The 26,453-nt window shown below is 43.2% G+C and overlaps 3 protein-coding genes across 3 annotated transcripts; 2 read left to right on the plus strand and 1 right to left on the minus strand.

The window, feature by feature from the left end:
* Positions 1-4,586: 4,586 nt before the first annotated feature.
* Positions 4,587-6,209, plus strand: VTN00DRAFT_10055 (uncharacterized protein; the record flags this gene model as incomplete). The annotated part of the gene is made up of 1 exon (XM_069426669.1): positions 4,587-6,209. One exon carries the CDS (start codon positions 4,587-4,589, stop codon positions 6,207-6,209), a length of 1,623 nt encoding a protein of 540 aa, XP_069283817.1.
* Positions 6,210-15,993: 9,784 nt separating this feature from the next.
* VTN00DRAFT_10056 (uncharacterized protein) lies at positions 15,994-17,692 on the minus strand (the record flags this gene model as incomplete). The annotated part of the gene is made up of 2 exons (XM_069426670.1): positions 15,994-17,379; positions 17,450-17,692. 2 exons carry the CDS (start codon positions 17,690-17,692, stop codon positions 15,994-15,996), a joined length of 1,629 nt encoding a protein of 542 aa, XP_069283818.1.
* A 718-nt stretch (positions 17,693-18,410) lies between these two features.
* VTN00DRAFT_10057 (uncharacterized protein) lies at positions 18,411-20,454 on the plus strand (the record flags this gene model as incomplete). Its single annotated transcript, XM_069426671.1, has 2 exons — positions 18,411-19,995; positions 20,072-20,454. The coding sequence occupies 2 exons, from the start codon at positions 18,411-18,413 to the stop codon at positions 20,452-20,454; spliced, it is 1,968 nt and encodes a 655-aa protein (XP_069283819.1).
* Positions 20,455-26,453: the final 5,999 nt, after the last annotated feature.

Here is a 26,453-nt window from a genome sequence, read left to right on the forward strand (position 1 = left end):
GCATAATCAGTTTGACATTGAACTGACGAGGTACTGGGGGGCGGCAACGCCATTGTTGAGTACACGGGATGTTAAATGACAGAGATGCCTGTCCTTCGCTGCAGGAGCTTGACTTGCACCACCAAGATAGTTCTGACAAAAAGATGTCTGATGACGGTACGTTTAAAGTTTGAGCAGGTCTCTATTGCTAATTACCAATCGATTTTGAACACAGTTCCGTCCTCCTTCGGTGTAAATCCAAGTAAAAGCACAGAGTTGGACGATTCGGGCTTTCCGAGATCCCATTTTATTTGCACAAGTCCTCCTGAGTTTCCTGCTATCGAGATGCTTTCATCAGATTCTGCAATCTCGTCCCCTGGGATTGTGCAATCGCATGTGGTGGAAGATGTTCAGCAGAGACAAAATCGGCCTTCATATCGTGCCTACTCTGGCTCTTTTAGTCCAGCTCACACTTGCGACATGTCCGATGTGTCCACTGCATTTGGCGAACATTTTTCCAACACGCCGGTCTCTTCTATCTCATCCTGCTCAGACGTCGCCTCCAAAAGAGGAGACGATTGGAGCTCCTGCATTCCTTCACCGGAGGATTGTCCCGACCACTGTTCGGATGATTATGAAGGAGAAAGCCAGACCAGATTGATTTCAGATTATTCCTCTAGGACCGTGGCTGAGTCAGGCCGTTCTGGAGTAATCAATCCACTGCACGTTAACATTCCTACTAATTTGATGGATCCCGAACAAGCCGCCGGGCGTGAGTCTGTTAGTTCTCATTCGAGAACACCTAGCGTTCATGGCGACAAGAACTCCGGTTTGGCTATTCCGAGAACATGCAAAAAAAAGAAACGCCCAATCTCTTTGACCAGGAAACAAGATACTGCTCATACAGAGTGCCGGCCGTCTGTCGCTGTGGTTATACCTCCGTCACAGCATAGGCCTATACGGAGTGTACGCTCAAAGCCAAGACCTGTTTCATCAGATGTTTATGAGAGCGAAAGTAGCGAAGGCTTTGATGATTCCTCGGACGAAGACTTCACGAGTGACGCAATCCAATCAGAACTCTCAGACGTTGAGGATTCCTTAGAGGAGAAACACGGTCCTCCACGTACGGCCACTTCCTGCTATCCCCACGACACGTCCCTTGGTTCATCGACCAGGTATTGCGAGAGCCGCGATATTGTTGGGCGGGCGATCCTCACCATTGAGACCCAGGGATCGGAGCCCACTTTCTTCTTCACACTCGTGCCCGACAACGCCCGCTCGACATCATATGTGCCCGCGCGCAGTTCTCCCCACAACTCCGAGAAACCAGCCAAAGTTCTGAAGCGGTCAATGAGCACAAGCCGTTCAACTGGCAGGAAAAGTAAATGCCGGCCCTATTCAACTGGCGAGAACCACTTGCTGGTGAAGTTGAAAGAGGAAAGGAAGTTGACATGGCAGGAAATCGCGGACCATTTTCCTGGCCGCACGTCATCTGCACTGCAAGTGCACTATTCTACCAAATTAAGGCACCAGAGAGCCAAAAGAAGCCGTCCGCAAAGTCGGAGGGGCAAAAAGAATTGGTGAAAATCCATATTTCTATGGAAACTGTCACAATCGAAAAGCATCTGTCGTCTTTGTATCCTCTTCCCCTCCCACAAGGCTAATAGTTATCCGGCGGTACTGTCCATGACCAACGTATATCCTTCCCACTTTCCAATCATAGATGGAATCGCATTTGGGATATGGTCGTCGAGATCTTACAGAAGATCCTGGATGGATAAACACGGTGGGCCTGTCTTCATGCCCAAGGCCACGAATTTGGGCTGTGTCATCGCTAATGCTAGGCTGAGGTGCACTGAACTCCAAGGATTGGACACCCTAAGAAGAAAAGGCCGATGAGTGGACGGGCGACAGTCCTTTTTTCTACTCTCATTCTGGAGTAATGGCTTTAGGAGGGGTCCCAAGTGTGTCAGCAAGGAGTTAGGAGAAGGTGAGCCGAGCGAACGAGTCACTCAACTACTAACCTGCCGGCGTGTGGCTTAAGTACGGCTGAGCGGACAGGAAGCCCTGTTCTCCACACCCTATGGTCGTATGTGCTGGACACAGAGTGGAAGAGACTTATGGTACCCTCCTTCACGCTCCTCTCTAATGTTACCTGAAGACTTTAAGTTCCCACCGCCAGTTAACGTAATCCACAACCGAGCGGCCATTCCAACCGAGCGGCCACCCTCTTCAGATTTGACCGCGTCTCATTATTATGAATTATTAACACGTCACCATGCCTCCAAACTCGCATAAAAAATCAAAGGAATCAGCTGAGGAGGAGGGAAGGATTTTACTTGCAATATCTGCATTAAAAAAACAAGAAATCCGCAATGTTACTGAAGCAGCACGTGTTTACAGAATACCGCGTACAACTCTTCGACGACGCCTAGATGGGCATATCTTTCGGGCTGAGGCACGCGCAAATGGGCATAAAATGACTCAGAATGAAGAAGAATCACTTATTAGATGGATATTATCTATGGATCAACGTGGAGCAGCTCCTCGGCCATCTCATGTTCAAGAAATGGCTAACATCCTACTCTCAAAGCGTGGATTACCTGTTTCCCAGACCGTGGGCAAGAACTGGGTATATAACTTCATTAATCGGCATGAAGAGATAAAGACTCGATACTCTAGGCGCTATAATCACCAGCGTGCTAAATGCGAAGATCCAAAGATTATCCAAGAATGGTTTAATCATATCCAAATCACGATTATGCAACACGGCATCACACTTGAAGATATCTACAACTTTGATGAAACTGGCTTTGCAATGGGCTTAGTAGCTACTGCAAAGGTAGTTACTAGAGCTGAGATGCTTGGTCGGCCATTTCTTATCCAGCCAGGGAACCGCGAATGGGTTACATCTATAGAGTGTATTAACTCTACTGGATGGGTGCTTCCACCATGCATTATCTTCAAAGGAAAGGTCCATATTGAGGGCTGGTATCAAGATACAGCCTTACCAGCCGACTGGCGGATTGAGGTTAGCGAGAATGGATGGACGACTGATCAGATTGGATTACAATGGCTTCAAGAAGTCTTTATTCCTGCTACTACCAGTCGTACAACTGGTAGATATCGACTCTTGATTCTTGATGGCCATGGGAGCCATCTGACGCCTCAATTTGATCAAATCTGCAGTGAGAATAATATTATTCCAATCTGCATGCCTGCGCATTCATCACATCTTTTACAACCCCTAGATGTTGGTTGTTTCTCCCCTCTAAAGCGTGCATATGGCCGCTTAGTGGAGGATAAGATGCGGCTTGGTTTCAACCATATCGATAAACTGGACTTCCTTGAGGCCTATCCAAAGGCCCGTACGGCAGTCTTTTCTGCAGAGAATATTAAAAGTGGCTTTTCAGCAACTGGATTACTCCCTTTTAATCCAGATCGGGTGCTCAGTCAGCTTAATATTCAGCTTAAAACCCCTACACCACCAGGGAGCCGATCCACTGATTCCATCCCAAAAACACCTCATAATCTTAAGCAGCTGAAAAAGCAAGAAAGTACGCTTGAGAAGTTACTTAGGGAGCATACATATAGTCCTCCTACCCCTACTAAGGCTGCGCTAGATCAGCTTATCAAGGGGTGTGAGATGGCAATGAATAACGCTATCCTTCTTGCAAAGGAAAACCATGATCTACGCACTATGCATGAAAAGCAGGCCCAAAAGAAGCAGCGATCAAGGCGACAGATAGAAACCGCAGAGGGATTCTCTATCCAGGAAGGGCAGGAGTTCATTCAACGCAGGAATCAGGCTGATGAAGCTATCCTTACTATCCCTACAGAGCAGGCAGTAGATGCAGAACAACGCCCTCAACGGGCACCCCCACGCTGCAGTGACTGCCATATTCTAGGCCATAGGCGATTGCAATGTCCGCAGCGCAAGAATAACTAGTTTTAGTAATATAGATATGTTTTAGGGGTTGAAAATACCCTCCAATTTCGGCCGCGGCCAAAAGTCTATGGTATGGTGGCCGCTCGGTTGTGGATTACGTTATGCTCAGGCCGTGCATGCATGAAGGTTGTGCTTATGATTAGTGCCCGCCAAACACGAGTGTAATGTGATACGCTAATCTACTTAGCCTCACATCCACCCTTGTTGATCTTGAGGATTTTGTCACCTAGTCTGAAAGCAAGATGTAGAGCTGCATCTACTGCTAGTGGGTGGCGAAATAAATACAGCGATGTGCGCGCATTGTAAACCAGTGTCGCAGCAATGATCGCCGGCTGCCTAAAGCGTTGCCCAAAAATTATGGGACGCGGCCTTCGTCAAATTTGGACCAGATCGGCGGCCACGTTCAGCTGTGCCCTGCTGAGCCTCATCTCTGGGTAGAATATGCCTTGCCCGGGATCCTCGCCTTCAGAACCAAAATGCCTGCCATTCAAGACGTTCCCGGCTTCGCTGATGGCTCATTCCCACTTAGTAGGAAGACACTACGAGAGCTTGTCGTTCTTTCATACCTAGGTATTATTCAAGGCGTCGTTCTGTTCCACCGCTACTTCTCGCGAGAGACCGTTTGCAGCGCCGCCGTAACCTGACTTCTCCAGATATCATGGCGACCATTATGGAAAACGACATGATAAAGGGCTCCGCGCCTTTGAGACCCGACGACCTCAAAAAGCTAAGCGAACTCCCCAGATATCAGATCAGTCGCCAGCAGGCCACAATTTGGGCGCACAGGGATATCAAGTTCCTAGCTTATGACGACACTGACCTGAGGGAAAATGGATATGATAGTGACGACGAGGAAGGCATGCTCAATCTCGCTATGAAAATGTCTCAAGGCTCAAGTGCCGGAGAAGGCAGCCCCAAGGACGGAAAATATATGAAGCATTCGGACATCGAAGAGACACAGGCGGAGGCGTCCACCTCGGGACCGATAGGTGACGATGAGCCCGAGAGCTGTAAATTCTGCTCTTTTATTCCCGAATTCCCACACAGTTGGCGGCCGCGCAAGTTCCGTCTCGTTCAACCGCAAATTGGCCCTGACACTGAAGGAGAGCTGCCAGGCGGAGAGAGTATTTGCTGTCACTACGTCGCAATATCCTACTGCTGGCCGGCCCCCCAGAAAGATGAGCATGGGAAAACGATCCTGACCCCGGGCACATACCAGGTGCGCGACCTCGACGGAACAGTACGAACCAACCGTTGTCTAGACGACGTTCTCGACCGCGCCGTGGATTTTGCTGTCTCTTGCGGTATGCGCTTGATATGGATCGACCAGGAGTGTCTACCGCAGCCCACCGAAGAAAGCCCCCAGGAGGACAAGGACTATCAGGAGCTTGGCGTCCAGGCTATGGACATTGTCTACAACCGTGCTGTGGTAACTGCCGGGCTCCTTAAAACAGAAATTACCAACCAGACAGAGATGGATGCCATCTACACTTTGATGGCGTTCGGCGTTGACGAATCTGGAAGAGGCATCAGATGGGAGGGCCCTGGGCCGGCGCCACGCACCGTCGACTTCCAGCTCCTGAACCACGTCCTCAACTTTTTAGAGAGGATCAGCGCTGATCGCTGGTACACGCGCTGCTGGGTCGCCCAGGAGTCACTCTCGGCGGGGAATCACTTGATGGTTGTTCTTCGGCGCGGGCCTGGCCTGTCGTATCGGTCTCACTTTGAGTTCCAAGGACGAGCTCGGCCTCCCCCGTCCCCTTCAACTCGGGATTCAAGCAAGAGAATTCAGTCAAACAATGTTGCGATACCGGTGGAGGATTTTCACCGATTGATTCAAGCGGCTAAGTTCTTTCTACAGCGAGACTTCACGCTCGTTGGGAGTGCACTCGTGCGGTATGGTCATGAGCGCATGAGTCTTCATCACGCGGGATCTATCCTTGCTGCGGCGGAAGCGCTTCACCCAGCTGCTCCAAATCCAAGGACACTTGCGGAGAAGGTGTTTATCGTTGGAAGCAACAGCTACGGGCCCCGCCAGACGGTCGACGCAGCCGGGGCATTGACGCTGCTCCGCACTCGCGAATGTCGCGACGTTCAGGATCGCGTCGCCATTGTGGCAAACATGTGCAATTTTGAGAACCGCCTAGATACTCGGGCCCTTGCGAGAAACTGCAAGTCACTGCGACTGGCCCTCGTCGCTCTAACTGTGCTAAACGGCGACTACTCTCTATTGGCGCCCGAAGCATATGCACTTGAACCTTGCGAAGATGAAAGTAAGTAGCAGTCTTTAGGGAGACATCACTGGTTATGCCAGCGTAACTCCGATTCGAAGGCATGCCATCATACCGATTGACACTTATTGGTAATCGTTAGACTATGATATGACATCGCAGTAACTAAGATAGAGTTATAGACTACTTCAGTTAGAAGTTCTTTTAATTCAGATAGATCTGTAATAAAGTCTAGTAATATAGACTGTTAAAATCTTTCTGGTGCAGCTAGACTCTGCAAAAGTTTATAAAGTGTATATCTTGCTGCTTTGCTTCTAATGTAAAGATTACACTGTGACACTATCTGCTGCACCATTTTCTGCAGTTCTAGAAAGTAGAAATTCTGAGTAATTCTTTTAATAGTTTTCTCAATGCTCTGATGGCTATAAGCTAAGACTTTATAGATATCTCTGATCAGGTTCTTTTGTAGTCTAGTAAGAACATAAATTAATTCTTAAAATAGAATAATGTCTTCTTCTCTCTAAGTTATATTGAGATTGTTCTTGATATTATTTAGTTTCTTAGCTATTAAATTTTTCTTATAGGCTTTCTTAATCTTCTCTGCTTATATATCTGATTCTAGTTGTAGCATAGATATGGCTTGCCTATTTACAGTAAGAGTTTTATCAGCCTTTTACTGCAAAATTACTAGCTATAGTTGAGGCCTATTCTCTAGATAGTCAGATCTTTAGCTAAGTGTATCTGCTTAGATATTTTTCAAACTCTTTTAGTAGATAATCTTAATATTATAGAGGGCTAATTTTTCTGCCTATTAGATCTGTTGTTAGATTAATTTCTTAGTAATAGTGAAGTATGCCAAGTTCTTGTAATCACAGTATATTATAACTTGGTGCTTTGCCTCTTTAAAGTAGTGTTGTTATTTATACAAAGCTGCTACAATAGCCAGCAGTTTCTTATTATATATATTATAGTTTAATTCTGACAGAGTTATCTTTTGTGAATAGAATGCAATAGAGTGCAGCTATCTCTGCTTATTAGATTAATTGATATATGTCTCTATAACAAAATTTAAAGTATCTGTTTTTATAAAGATAGACTTCTCAGAGTTATAGATTCTTAAAACTAATATCTTACAAAATTTCTGTTTTAGAAGATTAAATACCTTCTGCTATTCTCTTTTTTATTTAAATTTCTGATTCTTTTAAATAAGCTTTGTTAAAGGCTCTGCTATCTTAAAGTAGTTCTATATAAATTTTCAGTAGAAGTTAGCAAAACTAAGAAAGAACTATACTTCTTTAACTATTATAAAAGCAGGCTATTCTCTAATAGCTGCCATCTTCTTTTTATCCATTTTAATATATTCTGAAGAAATTATAAATTTAAGAAACTCTGTCTTCTAAGTATATTATTTACATTTTTTAGATACAACTGAGAGCTTCTTCTTATTCAGAGCTTTCAGAATCTTTTGCATATATTGCTTATGCTCTTTCAAGATTCCTAAGTAGATAAGAATATTATTCAGATATGCTATACAAAAGATATCTAGATATTTGCACAAGATATTATTAACTAGACTCTGAAATATAGTAGATATATTAGTAAGTTTAAATAGTATAACTATATATTTAAAATGCTCTAGTTAAGTTCTAAAAGCAGTTTTTCATTCTTCACTCTTCTTTATGTGAATCAGATAGTATTCTTTCTGAAGATTTAACTTGATAAAGTATTTAGTCTTGCATAGTCTGTTCTGTAACTCTGAGATAAATAGTAAAGAATAGCAGTTCTTAATAATAATATTATTAAGATAGTAATAATTTACACAGAGCTATAGCTTTCTATTCTTCTTTAAAATAAATAGTATTGAATAGTCTGCTAGTAATATAAAGTGCTGAATATATTCTTATTTTAGGTTCTTTTTAATATATTTCTATAGTACTTGATGTGCCTTCTCTAAAAGTAGATAGATTGGTTTAAAGGCCAGCTAGATTTCTGGTTTTAGAGATATCTTATAGTTCTATAGTTAATGCTCTGGTAACTGCCTTTTGTCTTATTCTTTAAAGATATTCTGAAAATTCTAGTATTTCTTTAAGACTGTCTTTATCTTATTTAAGAGTAATTTAGCTTTCTTCTATTCTAGAGATTTAATTATTAATTCTAATATATAAGTAAGATACAAGACTTCTACTTATTCTCTCTATTTTTATATTCTTGCTATTATATTTTTAGAGATTTCTTTAATCTTCACTAATTGTTCTCTTTTTTCTTTAGACTGTTATTCAGATCTTATATCTTTGTTAAGTTTTTCTGCTAATTATATTTTTTTTATTATCTAATTTATCTGAGGGTTGTGTGTTCTTAGCCAGAGTATATCTAGAATTATATTATATTCTAGCATCTATATAATGTCAAGATTAATCTTCTCTTTATGTTATTTAATTCTCAGAGTAGATTGGCCAGTTTTTATTTACACTTATTCTTTACTGTAGCTGCTAGCTAATTTATTAACTGTAGATAGCTAGTAGAGTTCTCTTTTTTCTCTATAGAGAATCTAATTTCTGATAATAAAAATATTACTAATAAAGTTTTCTATAGCTTTACTGTTAATTATAGCTCTTGCTTTCTTCTTATTAATTCTGATAGTAATTATCAATTGTTTCAATAAGTCTATTCTGTTGAGTGTTGTTTCATATTGTATGCTTATAGCTGGATTTAGAGATCTAGACTAAGACTTCTGCAAGAGTTTTACACTGGCAAAGTTCTCTAGTTTTTTAACTTTCTTGAAAACCATTCTGTTGCATTTTTAAAGACATAGTAGTTAGAGCAGTTATTATTATAGTAGATAGTCTATAGAAGTTTAGTATGTCTGTTCTTTTCTGTAACTAATATTTGTTTTTAGTTATCTTATTTTCTATTCAGGCATTTTCAATCTATATAGTTATTCTTTTTATAGTAAATATACAGCTTCTGCTTATAGTACTTTTTCTGTTTATCTATTTAATTAAAGTTAGACTCTCTGAATTATCTATTTATTATTCCTTAAGTGTTTTATTTCTTTCTAGTTGCATTATCTAATTTTATAACATTATCTCTATTCTCTGTATATTAAGAGGTTTGCTAAAAGAGATTAAATTGTTATTACTTAGTTTATCTCTTAAAAGTTAGTTATTAATCTAAATTATTATAAGTATTAGATTGTTAAGATTAGTTAGTTCTTCTACTGCAAGAAGCTTATTTTTAATCTTCTTTTTTAGTTCTTAATAGTAGTGCTTTATAAATACTTATTCTAATCAGTCTTTGAGAAATGCTGCTGCTTGCTGAAATTCAGTAATATAGTTAGTAACTAATATTCTCTGCTAAATAGATATAATAGTTTTAATAGCCTTCTTTATCTTATTTAAGTTTTTAAAGTTTTGTTTAATTTAGTTTAAGAACACATTAAAGCTGTTAAAAATCTTAGTAATTTCAGCTCTTTATTACTCTGATATTCTCTCTAGATAATTCTTCAGATAGAGATTAAACTATTTAGCTACAGTACTTTGTAGATAAATTGCTGCAAATATAATTTTTCTTTCTTTATTTAAGAATTTATAAGAATTAAAGAAAAAATAGAGCTTTAATTAAAAGATAAATATCTGCAGCTTCTGTTAGTCACTATAGTAGAGATTGAGTTTTGCAATCTTAGTTTTAAAGTTAATATCTTGATTAGTAGAGTTCTAAGTTACAAGATTTAATATATAGCTAGTGCTTGTTTCAGTCTGCTGTCTTAATAGATGGATCTGCTTATAAAGTTAATTGTTTCCATTAATCTAGTTTTAAAGCTTATTCTGCAGCTAGTTAATCTATTCTCTAAGAGAGGCATTCTCACTAGTTTGTTCTTGCAGTTAACTCTTTAATCTGCTAATATGGTTCTGCAGCTCTTTAAGAGTTTGCATTATTTTCTGAAGAGTAATATTCTTTATCTCTGCTAGAGTATGTATAATACTGGTGTCTCTTTCAAACTTGCCTTCTGCAAGAAAGGTGGTTAAAGTGTAATAGCAGATCTAAGACTTCTTAGACAGAGACTTATTAAGTTTATCTTGAGAACAGAAAGCAAGAGAAAGAGATAACTTAGACTGTTACTAGCAATATTGCTATTAAGATTACTATTTAAGTTGATTACAGAGTTCTAATTCTTATAATTAAGAAGTGTCTTATATATATACTGAGTTCTGCCCAGAAATATCTATTCAGTGAATTATAACTATAAATAGATCAAAGAATTTTAAAGAATTAAAGAATTCTAAAGAATTGAAGGATTTCAAAGAATTAAAGAATTTTAAAGAATTAAAGAATTTTGAAGAATCAAAGAATTTTAAAGAATTAAAGAATTCAGACCTCTTATCTGTTCTGCTTATAGTCTCTAGACTGTGCTGTAACACTAGTCAGACTAAACTAGATATCTATTACACATATTTAGCTATATATTATGCTTTTTACATCACTTCTGTTCTATTATTATGTTATGCTGATCTAAATTGGCAATTAGTATAAGCATATTAGCTTAGTAATGCTTATTCACTGCTAGATATAGTATAATAGTGTGTGTGATTTGTTCATCAGTCTTGTTATTATAACTACAGATGCAACAGTCAGAGTTAAGAGAAACTACTGTTGTCTGAAAAAACTTAATCACATTAATAGTAACTGAAGTGTTAATAAATACAGATCTATTTATTTCTGAATTAATTAATACTTTAAGTATAATGCTCAATTCATTTCTTAAAACTTAACTAGATACTGTAAAGTGTTCTCTATCTAATAGTCAGCTTAAATCTAATAAAGAAAGATTAATTTAATATTTATGCTTTAGAAAGAAGACTTCTTCTAAAGTTTTTTTTTCTCTTCTGGTTAGTAATTCTGTCAGAAAATTCTTTAATTATCTTCAGCACTTTCAGATCTGCTGCTATTAACTTTTTAATAGAACAGTTAGCAGCTCTATACTCTCTTCTCTTATAATAAAAGCAGCATTCTTCTCTCATTAATTTGTCTCTCTGATTATCTCTTGTTAGTCTTGAGAGCTTGTTTATAATATTTAAAGCAGGTCTGATGAAAGTTATAGTTATGCATATTGAGAAAGACTTTGTTGTCTGCTAATTCTTTAATCAACTCTCTTAAATTAGCTGCAGACTGTTTGCCACTTAAGAGTAATAGATTGAAAACTCTTCAAAAAATTAAGAGAAGATTTATTCAGCAATAGTAAGCTCTTAAAGCTTTTAGATTAGTTTGTAGTATAATTTCTTCTTATACTCAGTCTCTGAGATCTGAGCTTCTCCAGCAAGGTGGAGAAATTCAGTAATAAAGTTATAATAGTTATCAGATAGAGTTATTCAGAGGTTTCTAAACTTGAACTTGGCATTAACAGTGCAGTTCAGATCAATATAGATAGTTTTTAAGTGAGCAAAAATCTTATTAGCAGTCTGAAATTGATTTAGAGCTTTCTTTTAAAGATAAAAGATAAAATAATTAAAAGTCTTCTCTCTAACTTAGTTCTCTATATATGCTATCTGAAGTTCTTTGCTAGAGTAGTGGTCTGCATTTGCAGCCAACTTATTCTTTATTTTAAAAAGCCAGTCTTCAAATTTTAAGTCTTTACTGTCTGTTAGTACTGAAAGATTAGATAGCTTAATTAATTTCTATTATTATTATTATTATTATAATCAAGTTTAACATTTATACTGAGCCTTCCAGCTATAACAGACTCTGATTTTTGGGCTGAAGCCTCTATTAGTCTCTAATTCTGTCTTTGACCATTCTGAACCTTTTTCTTGCCTCAAGCTGCTTAGTTATACAGAGCTTTTGAGCATTTATAAGCTCTTCTTATTGCTAGTGTCAGTATGAGTGTTGTCTGCCTACTGCAGGCCACTCTTCTCTATTATTCTTCTCTCTTATATTCTGCCTTCTCTAGAGCTGCCAATCCCTATTTATTATCTATTTATATTCTCTCAGCTGCCCAAGCTGTTTTCTCTAAGAGGTATTCAACTGTTATGTCTGCTAGAAACTGCAGAATAGTCTTAGTAGCTGTAAGATCTGCTAGTAGCCTTCTCTCTAAGTGACTCTCAGCTGTTATTAGCAGAGCTACTCTAGTCTTAGTTAGAGCTCTATAGAGAGCTCTTTACTGCTTCTTCCACTCTCTATATTTAAATAGAAGATAGTAGACAGATTTCTTTAAAGTCTAATATCTCTGGCATACCTCTAAGTCTTATATCTGGATCTTCTGCAAATAGGTCTCTATAGCTGTGTGACCAGTTTTGAGCTGATAGTACCAACTGGCAATCTTCTTAGAGGCAGCAGCTGCTGCTGAATTCCGTTTTCAGTCTGGCTAAGCTCTATATGCTCTCTGAGTGTTTAGAGTTCTGTGGCCTAGTGCTCTAGTCAGCTATTGCTGCTTGTAAGCTCTGATTGTTTCTGTACAAGCTCTATTGGTATAGACTATAGAGAGCTCACTAGGCCCTCTTCTGAGAGTCTTTGCTGCTGCCTATTTAGCTGTCTGGTCTGCTCTCTCATTTCTCTCAATGCTATGGTGCTCAGAGACTTATTGAATTGTTGTCTGTCTGCCTTGTGCTTCTAGAGTCTGAGCAGCTCTATGGGCTCAGATGGCTAGACCTTGTCCAGAGCCTATTCTCTGATGTTAAAGCTGATCTATTGCTGTCTGGAAGTCTAGTAGAACTGTGACTGGTCTTCTGCCTTAAATTCTTAGAGCTAGCTCTAAAGCTCTATATGCTTTTATAAGCTCTGTATCAAACACTTTCTTCTCTACATCTAGAGAGATCTTCTGAGCTTGCCAGGCTTCTTGAAGATTCTGCCATACAATGCCTGCCTCAAGTTGACTATTATCTAGTCAGAACCTATCTGACCATAGAGATAGCCCTGGGTGATCTTCTTGAGCTTCCTCTAGAGCTTTCTCAGTTGATAGAGTTTTGATAATCTGCTCTGGAAAAAGTGCTGAGGCTATCTCAGTTGTCTCCTCAAACTCTTCAGAGGGGTTGGCTGGTAAGGTCTCTGCCAATTGTCAGACTAGATGCTGCTTTAGTGACTGTGGGCTCTGGCTTCTGATATTCTTCTCTGCCCACTCTCTATTCTCTACTGGTTGTTCTTCAGGTTGAGCATATTGATCTCCCTCACAAAAAGAGATTGGAAGAATCTGTCTAGCCAAGTGGTTCTCTGGCAGGCCTAGAAGTCTTGCTGTATATATTAGTTGTCTTGTCTTTAGAAGAGTCTCTGCTGGTTCTATGTCTGCTTTCTGAACTAGAGACTCTATAGAGATTGTTCAAAACATTTCTGTGACAGCTCAGACCTGCTGATTGACTAGACATTGAATGCTCTCTAGTCAGTCTTTCTGGCTCTGCCATTATAGCTCTGCTTCATATAGGGCTACAGTCTGAACAGCTGTAATCTGAATTTTTCTGACTAGGCCTGGAGCTAGTCCCTGCTGCCAACATAGAGCTTGAATCTGTGTCTTAGCCATCTGCACTTTTTGTAGGCAGATCTGATAGTAAGTCTTCAGAGTCAGCTCTGTGTCCAGCTATATATCTAGCCAGTGAGTGGTCTTCTGGTTAAATAAGATCTGATGGCCCTCTATAGATATTCTTGCCTGTTGAATCTGGTCTCTGAGTGCTTAATCTCATTTATAAGTGAATAGAGTAGCTTCTGTCTTCTCAGCATCAAACTGAACTATATTTGCCTGCCTTCAGCTTATAGCTGCTTCTTCAGCCTGCTGAAGCTGTCTACAAGCTTAATTTACTGAGCTCTCTAGAGCTATAAGGCCTATATTATCTGCAAATAATAAGACTCTTACTTCAGAGACTGCCATCTCTATAGCCTGAAAGACCTCACTTATATAGATTATAAAGAGAATTAGAGAGACTGAAGAGCTCTGAGAGACCTCTAAATTAATAAGATGTTTCAGACTCTGATAGCCATTAATAACCAGCTGAACCTTGTGGTTAGCTAGAAATAACTATATCTAGTGGACCAGATTCTTATCTATCTCTAACTTCTCCATTCTTCTGACAAGCTTGGTTGAATTAATATGGTCAAAAGCTCTCTTAACATTAAGAAATAGAGTCTCTGCCAGCTGCTTCTGCTCTCAACTCTGATAAATCTTATAAATTAGACAGGCCACAGTATCTATAGCATTTCAGTGTCTTCAGCTCTTTATTTAGTCTGAATACAGAGCTTCTATAGTCTTACAGTAGTCAGCTATAGTATCTGCTGCTATCTTCTCTATAACCTTTTCTAGACAGTTTAGAAGGCTGATTATTCTATAGGCCTTGACTAGAGTATAGTCTGGCTTATTAAGCTTTTAAAGCAGGATCTCTTTTACTGTCTTTTATGTCTGAGAGTGAACATCAAGATAAAAGTATTGTCAGGCTAGTACCACTATTTACAAACTATCTCAGCTTTATAAGAGGCACAGAGTCTGGAAGTTTAGTCTGTCAATCTCTGAGGCTTTCTAGATTAACTGGCTAAATAGAGTGTGTTATACAGTCTTCTCTCTGACCTGCTTATATATAGTGTCTTGAGAGAGATTCTTAAGCTGAATTTCTCTAAAGGCTGGTGAGAATGCTATCTTCTGAATCAGAGCCTCTTTCTCACTAATAGTGGTAGCCAGCTGGCCCTGAAGGCTCTTAAGAGTAGAGGTTGTGCTTATAGTCTTTAGACTAGTATAGTGAAGAGCTAAGAGTTGCAAGCATCACATAAACATCAAAATCAGCACCTATACAAAACACATCTTTTCTATATGTTATTTGACTCAGAGAGGCCTCAGAGCTTTATAGTGGTAGCACTATTTATGTGTTAACTCTGGCAAATGGCTATGTGGCAAGCCAGCTCACAGAGATTCTAGAGGTTTCAGACACTCCAACTTTAAGCTAATAGAACATCTCTGGACTCTCAGAGCTCATTATAAATAAAGATAACTAGAAAAGTAATTCAGAAACTGAAGCAGAACCCCCAGAAGACTCTAGAATTCTAGAGAACAGCTAAACACAAGGTCAGGCCAGCAAGAACCATAGAATTACAAAGCTGCAATAATAAACCACTCAGAGACCTCTAGAGAGTAGAGAAATACTTCAGAACTCTCTAAAAGATATTGGCAGGCATCTTCAGGCCTTAGCAGGCAATATGGAGCAAGCATTGAAGCAACAGACTTAGAACCAGCAGCAAGCACACCAGAAAGACCTAGAGATGCTATAAACTCAGCTTATAAAGGTTATAGATGGTTGAAAGGCAGAACAACAGATCTGAGAGAAGCATCTTCTAGAGAGAATTACCTCTCTAGAACTAGAAGTCAGCAAGCTTTATACAGAGCTCACAGCAACTACTCAGCAACTCTTAGAGTTCTCTCTGCCAGCTCCCCCAGCTTAAGAGCATAGACCACCAAGCAGAGCTGCAAGCAAAATCACTGAGTATTAAGCACCTAAGGCACCTTCTATAGGCATTTCTAAGACTGCAAAACAGCCAGTGAAACTGGAAGCATCTTATGCAGATATAGCAGCCCTAATGGCCACCAGGCCTGAGGGCCAGAAATGGCAGGGAATCTTTTCGGGGTATATACCACTATGCATAGCTGGACAGTTACTAAAGACCCCAAGCCCACCACATATCAAAACCATCAGCCGGACTTCTCGATCATCTGAAACTGCATAGCTCCGTTTTACTATCATACATTAACATGAGTTGGGCAGGTTTAGCATCTAAAATGGACAACAGTCCAAAATGACACCTTAATATATGAATATGATCTGATGAACCGAATGGACCAGCCACCCCGCCCACTCCAGGTTCAGTTTCTGCTTATTTATCCCAAGGTGCATTCATCATCTCCTCCGAAATACCCAACGTGGCCTGCTTCGCCGCCGTCGTGGTCTGATAATTCCTCCAATGCCGCATGGGAATCTTCGCGTCGTACATTTCGTCGATCTCCGCAAACGTGCGCCCCTTCGTCTCCGGCATGAAGAAGTACACGAACACGATGATGCACGCCATGCAGCCTGCGAAGACGAGATATGTCTTCGCTCCCAGATTGGCCGCATCTGCCGCCGTAAGCTGCGGGACGGCGAGCGTGGTAATGACGGCTGTCGTCTGGGCCCACGCGATAGTGTACGCCATGGTGTGATTTCGCAGCTTGGGGGTCGCAATCTCGGACGGCATCAGGTTCGAGAGGGAGTAGAACGATGCGGCCCAGAAGAAGTTGAAGATGAAGGACAGCGCGGCGATCGCCAGCGTGGCCTGCTTACTGCCCGTCTTGAACGCCAGACCTCCAGCGACCGCGTCGATGACCATCAGCACGCTCATCCCGACCAGAGCTGTCGGTCTCCGACCCGTATGGTCAATGACGAAGGGCGCGGCCATTGTGCCGGCCAGCGTGCAGCACGACGCGATGACCGTGAACGAGAATGCATCTCCGATTCCCAGCTCGGTGAGAAAGACGGTGGTATACGTCGTCGAGAGGATGATACCGGAGATCTGGTTGAGAGAGTAGAACGACCCCGCGGTCAGGGTCCGTTTGAGGTTCTGCCGGTTGAAGATCTCCCAGAAGCGCACGTTGGCGCTGAGCTGGCGTTCGTTTTCCTCGCAGAGCTGCATGATGCGCAGCTCATGATCGACTTGAGCGTCACTGAAGCCGCGCAACTTCCTCAAATTCGTCCGGGCCTGGTCCATTCGTTTCTTCGCAACCAGCCACTGTGGACTCTCCGGCAGGAACAATGTCAACGGGATCAAGATCACCGGCAAGATAACCTGAATCGCCAGGGGAATCATATACGACTCCCTCCCTTCGATCTTATGCGTCCCATACACCACAATCGTCCCAACGACCCCGGCCAAAAGCGACAGAATATTAATCGAAGTCACACTCCGTCCCCTCATTCTCGCCGGCACCACTTCCGAAAGATACAACGGCGCCGTCGCATTCGCGATACCCGTGACGACATTATTCCAGAACCTGCCGATCACAAACGCCGTGAGATTGGGCGCGAAGAGCTGCAGGAAGCCTCCGCCCAGGGAGATGGCGTATGAGCCGATCAGGGGCCACTTTCGACCGAAGTGGTTGTTTAAGGGGGAGGCGAGCAGGCCGCCGATGATGGAGCCCACGAGGGGCACGGAGAAGAGGAGGTTCTGGTTCCGGGCCGTGAAGACGTAGCGCCCGGTGGTCGGGTTGATGCCTTGGTATTTGTGGACCTGGACGGTGCTGTTAGATCTTGTATACGGTATAGAATCCGGAGAAACAGAGTAAGTAGGGGGAACTCACAAATTCCTCCAACGCCACAACAGGCGATATGATATTGTTGTCGAATCCGAATAGGAACGAAGCCGCGCCAAAGGCTATGCAGGCTAGGATTAGGAGAGCATTGACTGCTCTTCCCTCCTCTTCGAGATTGGGAGGCGTAGTTTTCTCAGTCTCCAGGACTCCGTCGACATGTTGGACGTCGATTTTCTTGCACTCGTCTGTCACCGAGTATCCTTTCTCTTCTGAGGAGTCTGTAGATGACATACTGTCCAAGAATGAAAGAATATATGCTGAAGTCAATCGGGGTTCGAAGAATAGTAGATATCAAACAGAAAATAGAAAAGAAAAAGAAATTGTGAACGACCACCCCGGATGGTCGATGCCGGGACTAGCTCAAATTTATATATCCCATCCCAAGCCTAGAAAGTATGTCTGCAATCCATAGAAACGCCAACTGACCGCATGGACGAGCGGAAGCTATAGTCAGTCACCCGGAGCCCCAGAGCTCAGGTAGGTCTCCGGGAATCAATTTTCTCCAAAAGGGACTCCAGAATAAGCTCCCCGCCGAGTCCCCGGGCTCCGCTACCATCCTCCGCTAGCATCGTTGCGGGGTGATTTCCCCGAAGTTTCGCCGAGTGTTTAGAGACCGGCAGGTCGGACGGGTTGGTAATCGTTTGGTTTTAGTCAATTTTGCTTTTTTCAAGATATGGTTCTTTTTTCCTTATTCTCCGTGGTAGTTGTTTTAGTTCTCCCGAGAAACTGGCTTTCTCCGAAGATATACCGTTTTAATTAATTTGTTCCGCGATGCGATAACTGGGCATGACGTACAGACAAGAAGAATGCGGACATGTCTATCTATCTAGGCAAAAGCCTATACTGTACTTTCTCCTTGATATCCAAGATGTTACTTTATCCTCTACTATTATCATTAACACCTCTCGCTCTTTGCCAATCACAGACATATACAACAGAACGCGTTAACATGTCCGTTCTGACACAATCCAAGCATACAACTACCACTACTATCACTGAATCCCTCATATCGCGCCAATTCGAGCCCGAGCACAAATATACTCTCCGCAATGCCAGACAAGATGTCCAAACCAACCAATCTCAACCTCAAAACTTCTTTTATCAATGGCGACCCTCCTACCACCTCCTCGCCCCCCATGGCTGGATGAACGATCCCTGCGGCCCCGGCTACGACCCAACAACGGGCGTCTACCACCTCGCCTTTCAATGGAACCCGCATGGGAACGACTGGGGGAACATCTCCTGGGGGCACGCTACATCTCGTGATCTAGCGTCCTGGAAAACATCCCCCGAGCCATGCCTCACGCCCTCAGCACCATACGACCATGAGGGCATCTTCACTGGCTGTTTTCGACCGACGGGTCTGACGGGAGAGACAGACGGAACGTTGACGTACGTATACACATCCGTCAGCCATCTCCCGATCAGCTATACCCTGCCGTATGTCCGGGGGAGCGAGACGCTCAGTCTCGCGGTCTCGCATGATAGCGGGAAGACGTGGGAACGGGATCAAGCGAATCCGATATTACCAGGACCACCGGATGGTGTAAATGTCACGGGGTGGAGAGACCCGTTCATCACGTCCTGGCCGTCGATGCAAGCGCAGCGGCATACAAACAGGTCCTCCTCCTCCTCCTCGGAGGAGGAGGAGGATGTCTTATACGGCTTCATCTCCGGCGGGATAGTCAACAAAACACCCACTGTATTCGTGTACTCCATCAACGCGAAGGATCTCCGAGAGTGGACGTACATCGGTCCCCTGATGAACGTGGGTCTGAACTTCCGGCCGTCGAAGAAATGGTCCGGCGACTTCGGTGCGAACTGGGAGGTTGCGAACGTCGTGACCCTTACGGACGAGGAAGATGGTGAATCGAGAGATTTCATCATCATGGGCACGGAGGGGGTTCTTCCAACGAATGGCAATAGCAATAGCAACAACACAGACAGACCGAAAGATAAACAGCAACGAACACTAAGATCTCAGCTCTGGATGTCTGGTACACTCCTACCCAAATTCCCCAAGAACAAGACCAGCCCACTCATGAAACCCACCTTCTCCGGAACCTTCGACCACGGCCCCCTCTATGCCGCCAACTCTTTCCACGACCCCATCTCCAACAACCGCATCGTCTACGGCTGGATCACGGAGGAAGATCTCCCGGACGACCTTCGCCATCGGCAGGGGTGGAGCGGACTGATCTCCCTCCCGCGGGTCGTGAAGTTGAGTACGCTACGTCGGGTGAAGAAGGCAAGGATGTCGGAGTTGAGGGATATTACTTCCATCGAGGCGGTGCCCGATGGGAAGGGGAAGGGGACGTATACGGTTCGGACGTTGGGGGTGGTTCCGGATCGGAGGCTGGAGAGGCTTCGTGTCGGGGCGAGGAGGGATGAGGTGTCTGGTATGGAGTTGCGGGATGGTTTGCAACCCGGCGATAGTTCCTTGCCTCTGACGACAGCGAGATGGGAACTCGATGCAGAGTTCACCGTCGGTAGCAATTGCACTCGCGTCGGGTTCGTAATATTCCATTCAGCCGGTAAGTCCTCTCTACATTCTCCAAACCCTATATCCAGTCCAATTCGAATTAGTCGGTTAATCGATATCATATCCAGACCACGAAACCAAAACAACCCTAACTTTCAACCCCCAAACCGAAACCATCCGCATCGACCGCCCACGACCCTTCGACCCGCGAATCAACCATGACCCCGAATCCGCCCCGCATACGCTCTTCACGTACATCGACCCGCGGGGCGAAGAGGTCGAGGAACCGCTCCGGATCCACGCCTTCTACGACACCAGCGTCCTGGAGGTGTTCGTCAATGGACGGACGGTGATCTCGACGAGGGTGTATGTGCCTGATGGTAGTAGGTGTTATGGGGTGAGATTCTTTGCTGAGAGGGTGGATGATGGTGGAGATGGGGGCGGTTCGCCAGCGGCGGCGGCTGCTGTGCTGCAGAGGGCTGTGGTTTGGGATGGGCTTGGGATGGAGTAGATTTTAGCTGCGTTGAAGATGCAGTAATTGTATTAACATGACCTTTGGTGATGCTCATAAATAAAGCTTTGGATGCTTGGCAATTTTCTAAAATGCCTTTGAGAGAACATTAGAAAGAGCCATCTAGATTGGAATTTGATTTACTGTAACCAGTTTTTATAGATAATTTTACACTCCTCACACATGTCGCTCCTCTGAAAACCGGTAAATGCTTATAACAGTCCTTATAAAGCTGGGTTAATATCAAGACTGCTACTCCTATACACCACCACTACTACACGAACTAATATTCTTGCCAAGAAAGACATAAAAACGCCATATGGATAATTGCAAGCAGGCGCTTGTGGGATAATCTTCTGTTCGCTGTCAGTTATATTGCTACACAGGTACCATTTGAGAATGATGGATCTTGATTATTGCATGCATACACTACTGAACCATATCTTTTGTTACCCTATACTTCCTGTCCAAGCAATTTACCTTGCTGCTTTTCCTATATTTTGTTCTCAGCTGGCTTTGTCTATAGCCTGTGACCTATCACAGTGTCTGGGTACCCTCCAATAGCTTCCAAATCACATGGTTTTAGAACAGCAATCCGCCAAGCCACTGGAACAGGAGGAAGGGGGTAACGAAAGATGTGGTTCAGTAGTGTATGCCACTTTTATGGTAGTTAATCGTGCGGTTGAGCATATAAAAAACAAGGCGACAACTCTTCAACGGACACCTTCTTTTTTTTTTTGCGTTGCAAAAACAGCATCGGTATCCTGTTCAGAGTAGGAGCGTTTTTCCCCTCCTGTATAGTATTTGGGAAGTGCTATGTTCTGGTTGGTTGCTTATGCCATCATCCCCGTCAGCGGTCAAACATCAGTGTTTCAGTAGCCGCCGACCATCTGTTCAACAGGACCAGGCGACCAAACCACGAAAAGCCGAGGACTAATAGTGAGCACATACATTGCTATTGTGACACAAAGAGATTATCTTCCAGCGCAAATTATGTTGCACGGAAAATATGAAGAACACCATTGGGTCACGTAATGCCATTTCCAGGTTGAACGCGAGGCTAACTAGCAGATATGCATACAAGGCTACCTAAGCCGCTCAGGCTTCCACTGGGGCGTTCACGGCGCCAAATCTCGAAGCGTCTACTCACGATTGGGCACTAATAGAAGCTATCTACGGAGGCCTGATGCAAATCAGAATCCCCGCGCAGGATAAGACCTTGATTAAAAACGAGGCGGCAAGACATGCCACGGTTGATGGCGGCCCTCTTTGTGAACCTGTTAGTGGGACTATTCCGGGGTTTTGAGGTGACAGGAAAATACACTATAGCTCACTGCTTAATATCTTCAACAACTTTACCATTTTATGAGAGCTGAAAAATGTCTACAAATACAGGTACAGGCACCAGTGATACAGCCAGCACAGCCTTTGACCGAGCAGTGAAGAGGTCTGCCAGCAACATTTCAGACAAGCAACGTTAGGAGTTCTCGGGATGCAAGCTCGAAGATGTCTTGGATTTTATCGAGAGGATTCAAAGCGAGCAAGGAGACTAGAGAAAGATGAGGAATGTTGCCCGGATTCAAGCATTTTTGGAGCCCATGGAGCAGTATGGGAAAGTCATCGAAGTGTTTCCAAATTCGTCAGTATTCTTGGCTTATATATTGGTGTGTCGTTATCATCACCTCCTTGGGACTATAGATTTTACTAACCACTATGTTCAGGGTCCTATAAAATTGGTCTTTTTGGTACGGCAGTTTTGGATAGTTTGATTGCAACAATAGTTGTAACGCTTTTAGGTCGCAAGCACATGCGTTGACTCGCTTGACACTCTCCTCGATGCTTATGCGGACATTGGTGAGAGAATCCCATCTCTCTTGCAATACCGAGCTCTCTTCGATGGCAGTACAACCCTGCGGAACGTCCTTGAATTATATTATTGCGACATTCTGGAATTCCATCACCATGCAATTCGATTTTTGACTAGACTAGGTAAATCAATACCTCCTACGTCGATCGGTCAAATAACTGATAGCGCCCAGCTTGGAAGAAGCTGTTCCGCCATTCATGGAAGACATTCAATACGGAGTTTCAATGCATCCTCAACAGCATGGCTCGGCACAAGGGCCTTGTTGGAGAGCGAGAAGAGCACAGTCACGTTGTTGGAGGTTCAAGGAGTCCATGACAAGATGGCAGCAGCGGAAAAGGAGTGGAGGCTACGTTCTGTGATCGATAAGATCAACCCACCAGATTGTCACAGAAATCATGCCTTAGCAGTGGAGCAGAGATGAAGCGACAATTATGGCCAATGGACATTGCAGAACAGCCACTTTCAGGAGTGGCAGAACATCAACATGGACTCAAACGATCTGCTCTACATTCATGGGATACCAGGCTCTGGTGAGGACCTCCAGGTGTATTTGCCTCGAAGAAAAGAACTAACATGCAAAGGGAAAACAATCTTGGCGGCTCTAACCATAGAGAAACTTCTGGGACAGAAGCCCTGCCCGGTCCTTTTCTTCTACTGCAAGCATGGGCAGCCGGAGAAAAGGACATTCAATGGCATTCTTCGTGGACCACTAGTCCAGATCCTGAAGGTTTCCATGACAGATGCTCTTCATTAGACAGAGCAACCCTCGAATTATCAAAGACTCTGGAAGAGCTTGCAGAACTTGCATTCGACAGTCAGAATGTCTCTCTTGTCCTCATCGATGGTCTTGATGAATGCGACACAAAGAAAATAGAAAGAACTATTGGCTGGTTTGTCTCACATCAGGCAAAAAGTAGTTCATCGACGAGCGGCAAGATTCATCTTTTGTGCGTCGGTCAGCGGATTGAAGTTCTTCAAAAGATGCTGTCCTCAGCAGCGAACATCTCACTGGATAACCAGGAACACCAACATGATATTGCGCGATATATCGCGGGTGAGGCTTGCAAATTACGAGACGAATTGGAAATAGGACAGGATCTTGAGACTCAGATTATCTCGAAAGTTACGAAGACTGCGAAAGGTAAGTCCTTATTAAGTTAATTTCTTTGCTGTATCGCTTTTCTGTGGAGCAGAAAGAGGGTCTGGATACACTCTCACTAAATTATAAGAATTAGGACAGGTAAGTAAGCCTATTATAGATAAATAAATATATATATATATATATATAGATATATGTAACATACCAGGCATTTCCTAATCCTTCAATTCTGATTCTCCATCAAAATATAATTGACATTTCAATAAACAAATCACGTCTACAAGCAGCATCCAAGACTAGCAGACGTTCTAGAGTTTCTGGTTATGGTACAGGTTTTTACAGCATTCTGAGACATCTGAACACGCATAATGAAGAAACTGGTATGTTTCTTTGAAGCGTATAGTCAAAACCCCAGATCTGTGCATAGAAGACCTGAACTTTCCTACTGGTCTAGGCCGCTAGAGTCCCCCTTGAGACCAGCAGCTCCCAGCGACAGGCGGGGCGACATCGGTCTCCCCTGCGCCGTTTCCGTGACCGAACTGTCGGTAGGCACTTGCGAACTTATTGAACTCGGCATAGTACTTGAAATTTTTCTGGCTGAAAACCACTGTAGGAAAGTAGCCAGGTTCAAAAATAATAGTTTTAATGCAGAACACTGGTATTTCTCGCTGCAAGCACTCGATGACTCCTGCAACGACATTTTGAATTGACGGTTAGCTTCCTGCGCAGTGACATGTTGCATCGCTCACCCTTCCATCCTACCTGGCTGCCAACAGAAACCGAAGTTCCGGACCTCTTGGCACGGAAATGGGGCAGGATAGAAGAGGCGAGATTGATGGGCCCCAAATAGGCTTATATTCATACTTCTTGGAAATCACTTTGTGTCTATACACATGCATCAGCAGCTGCAATAGCATAGGACACATTGAGGCGAAATAAAAGCTTTTCACACAATACATTGAAGTTCTCAAGCACCGACCAGTGTGTACCAGATAGCGTCTTCCAGCCCCCTCAGCTGTACACCTGGGGCTGGTCATAATGGTGGCGGTGATGCCGAGCCAGGGATCATACGTAATGTCACCATGCCTCGAAACCAAATAGACATACACTAGAAACACCATCCCATCATTGCCCGCGCCCACTGGAAAGGTAAAGATAAGGACTGAGATGTATACATGATGCTAGTACCTGGCTCACTCCTGAGCTGGACAAATCTGCAGTCACCCTTTTGATACTACCTCTTCTTGTTATATAGTCGCAAGTGAGCAGAACAACCTGGATTGAGCTTGCGCAATCAGGGATAATGAGAGAGAGAAGGCAGCGTCATCATCACACAAGGCTTGACTACTTGAGTGACAGGTCACCATCCTCAGCACAAACGGCCTAGCATTGCCAGCAGCTAGTTTAAGTGGAATCCTATTGGTGGCCTGCAAAAGACAGGTGAGAAAGCCGCATTATTACCTAATTTAAGCCACAGAAAGGGCCTTTTCTTTTCCCTTGTGTTGTTGGCTCTGACGGTCCAAAATACTAGCAGTTGCTGCAGAAGATGCACGCTACTTCTGTTGCAGGCAGTACCTAGGGACCTCAAGTCTCAGCATGAATTGCATCGGGAGATGGGTATGCTAGCTCTGAGCCTCTTACAGAGTCAACCCCAGCCGCTCGCGCTTTCTTTTTCTATCGTCTTTTGCACAAACACTAGTTAGTTCTGAGCAATTAATGCTATCGGAAAAACACACATCATTTTCCCTATTCTGTTTTAGCAGGGGGTGGTCCATGGTACTTGGGAATAGTTATAGCATGTATATAAGACGCTCCTTAACCATGGGGATTAGAACCCCGTGGTCAACTCAAATAGCAATCTTGATAGCAACATTGCTAGTAACGGCCTATTCATCTCTTTCTCTTACTTTCTGTCCTCAAGATAAACCCAACGAGCCTCCGAGAAGTCTTAGGCCCGCCGTTACATCAGATTGCAATGCATAATGCAGTCCTTCTGGCACAGGAAAACAAAGAGTTACAGGCTGCCAATCAGCGCCAAAAAAGAAAGAGGAATGCACCTAGGTCCTATATAGCTACTGGAGGTATTCTAACAGGTGCAGAAGGACTGCAACGTGCTCAAGAAGCTGATCAAAGGCAGGAAGGGGTGGTTTCGCAGCCAGATCTACAGCCACGAAAGCGGGCACCACCAACGTGCAGCACATGTAATATGGTAGGTCATACTAGGGTGCAATGCTCTAGGCGCTAAGCAATTGATATATAGTGTATATAGCTTCAATACTTGCTGCGTTGATAGTCTAATTGCAATTTGAAAATATTTGGTAGTGGTTGGGTGGCCCGTTCGGTGGTTGATTATGTTAGTTAACGTAATCCACAACCGAGCGAGCCACCTCAGAACCCCTAAACCTTGCATCCATTGGATCATCATCAAACCCAATTTTCCATCCAATATGACATCAAAACAACCAGATTCAACTGTTAAATTAGAAGATCGCATATCTCTTGCAGTCAAAGCATACCAAAATGGCCAGTTTAAAAGCATACGAGCAGCAGCAGCAGCATATGATGTTCCTTGATCAACTCTTACACATCGAATTAGCGGCCGCAAAGCACGGGTTGATATACCAGCCAACTGCCAGAAGCTTAGCAGTCTAGAAGAGGGTTCTTTAAAGAAATGGATTCTAGATATGGATGAGCGCGGCCTACCACCAACTCAGGATACTGTATGCAAAATGGTGGATATCTTACTATCTCATCGGAATCCAGGCCTATCTACTGGAAAGAACTGGGTCAGCAACTTTATCAAACAGCATGATGATCTTATATCAAAATATACCTGCAAATATGATTACCAGCGTGCAAAATGTGAGGACCCAGAAGTCATCAACCAATGGTTTAGTCTTGTTAAGAATACCATAGTAAAATATGGTATTCTTGAACAAGATATCTACAACTTTGATGAGACTGACTTTCAAATGGGTGTAGCCCATACAGCAAAGGTCATTACTGCATCCTGTCATCGAACAAGCCGCGTAC

This window comes from Thermoascus crustaceus (genome assembly GCF_041956765.1).
Source record: "Thermoascus crustaceus strain CBS 181.67 unplaced genomic scaffold VTN00scaffold_9, whole genome shotgun sequence".
Lineage (NCBI taxonomy): Eukaryota > Fungi > Ascomycota > Eurotiomycetes > Eurotiales > Thermoascaceae > Thermoascus > Thermoascus crustaceus.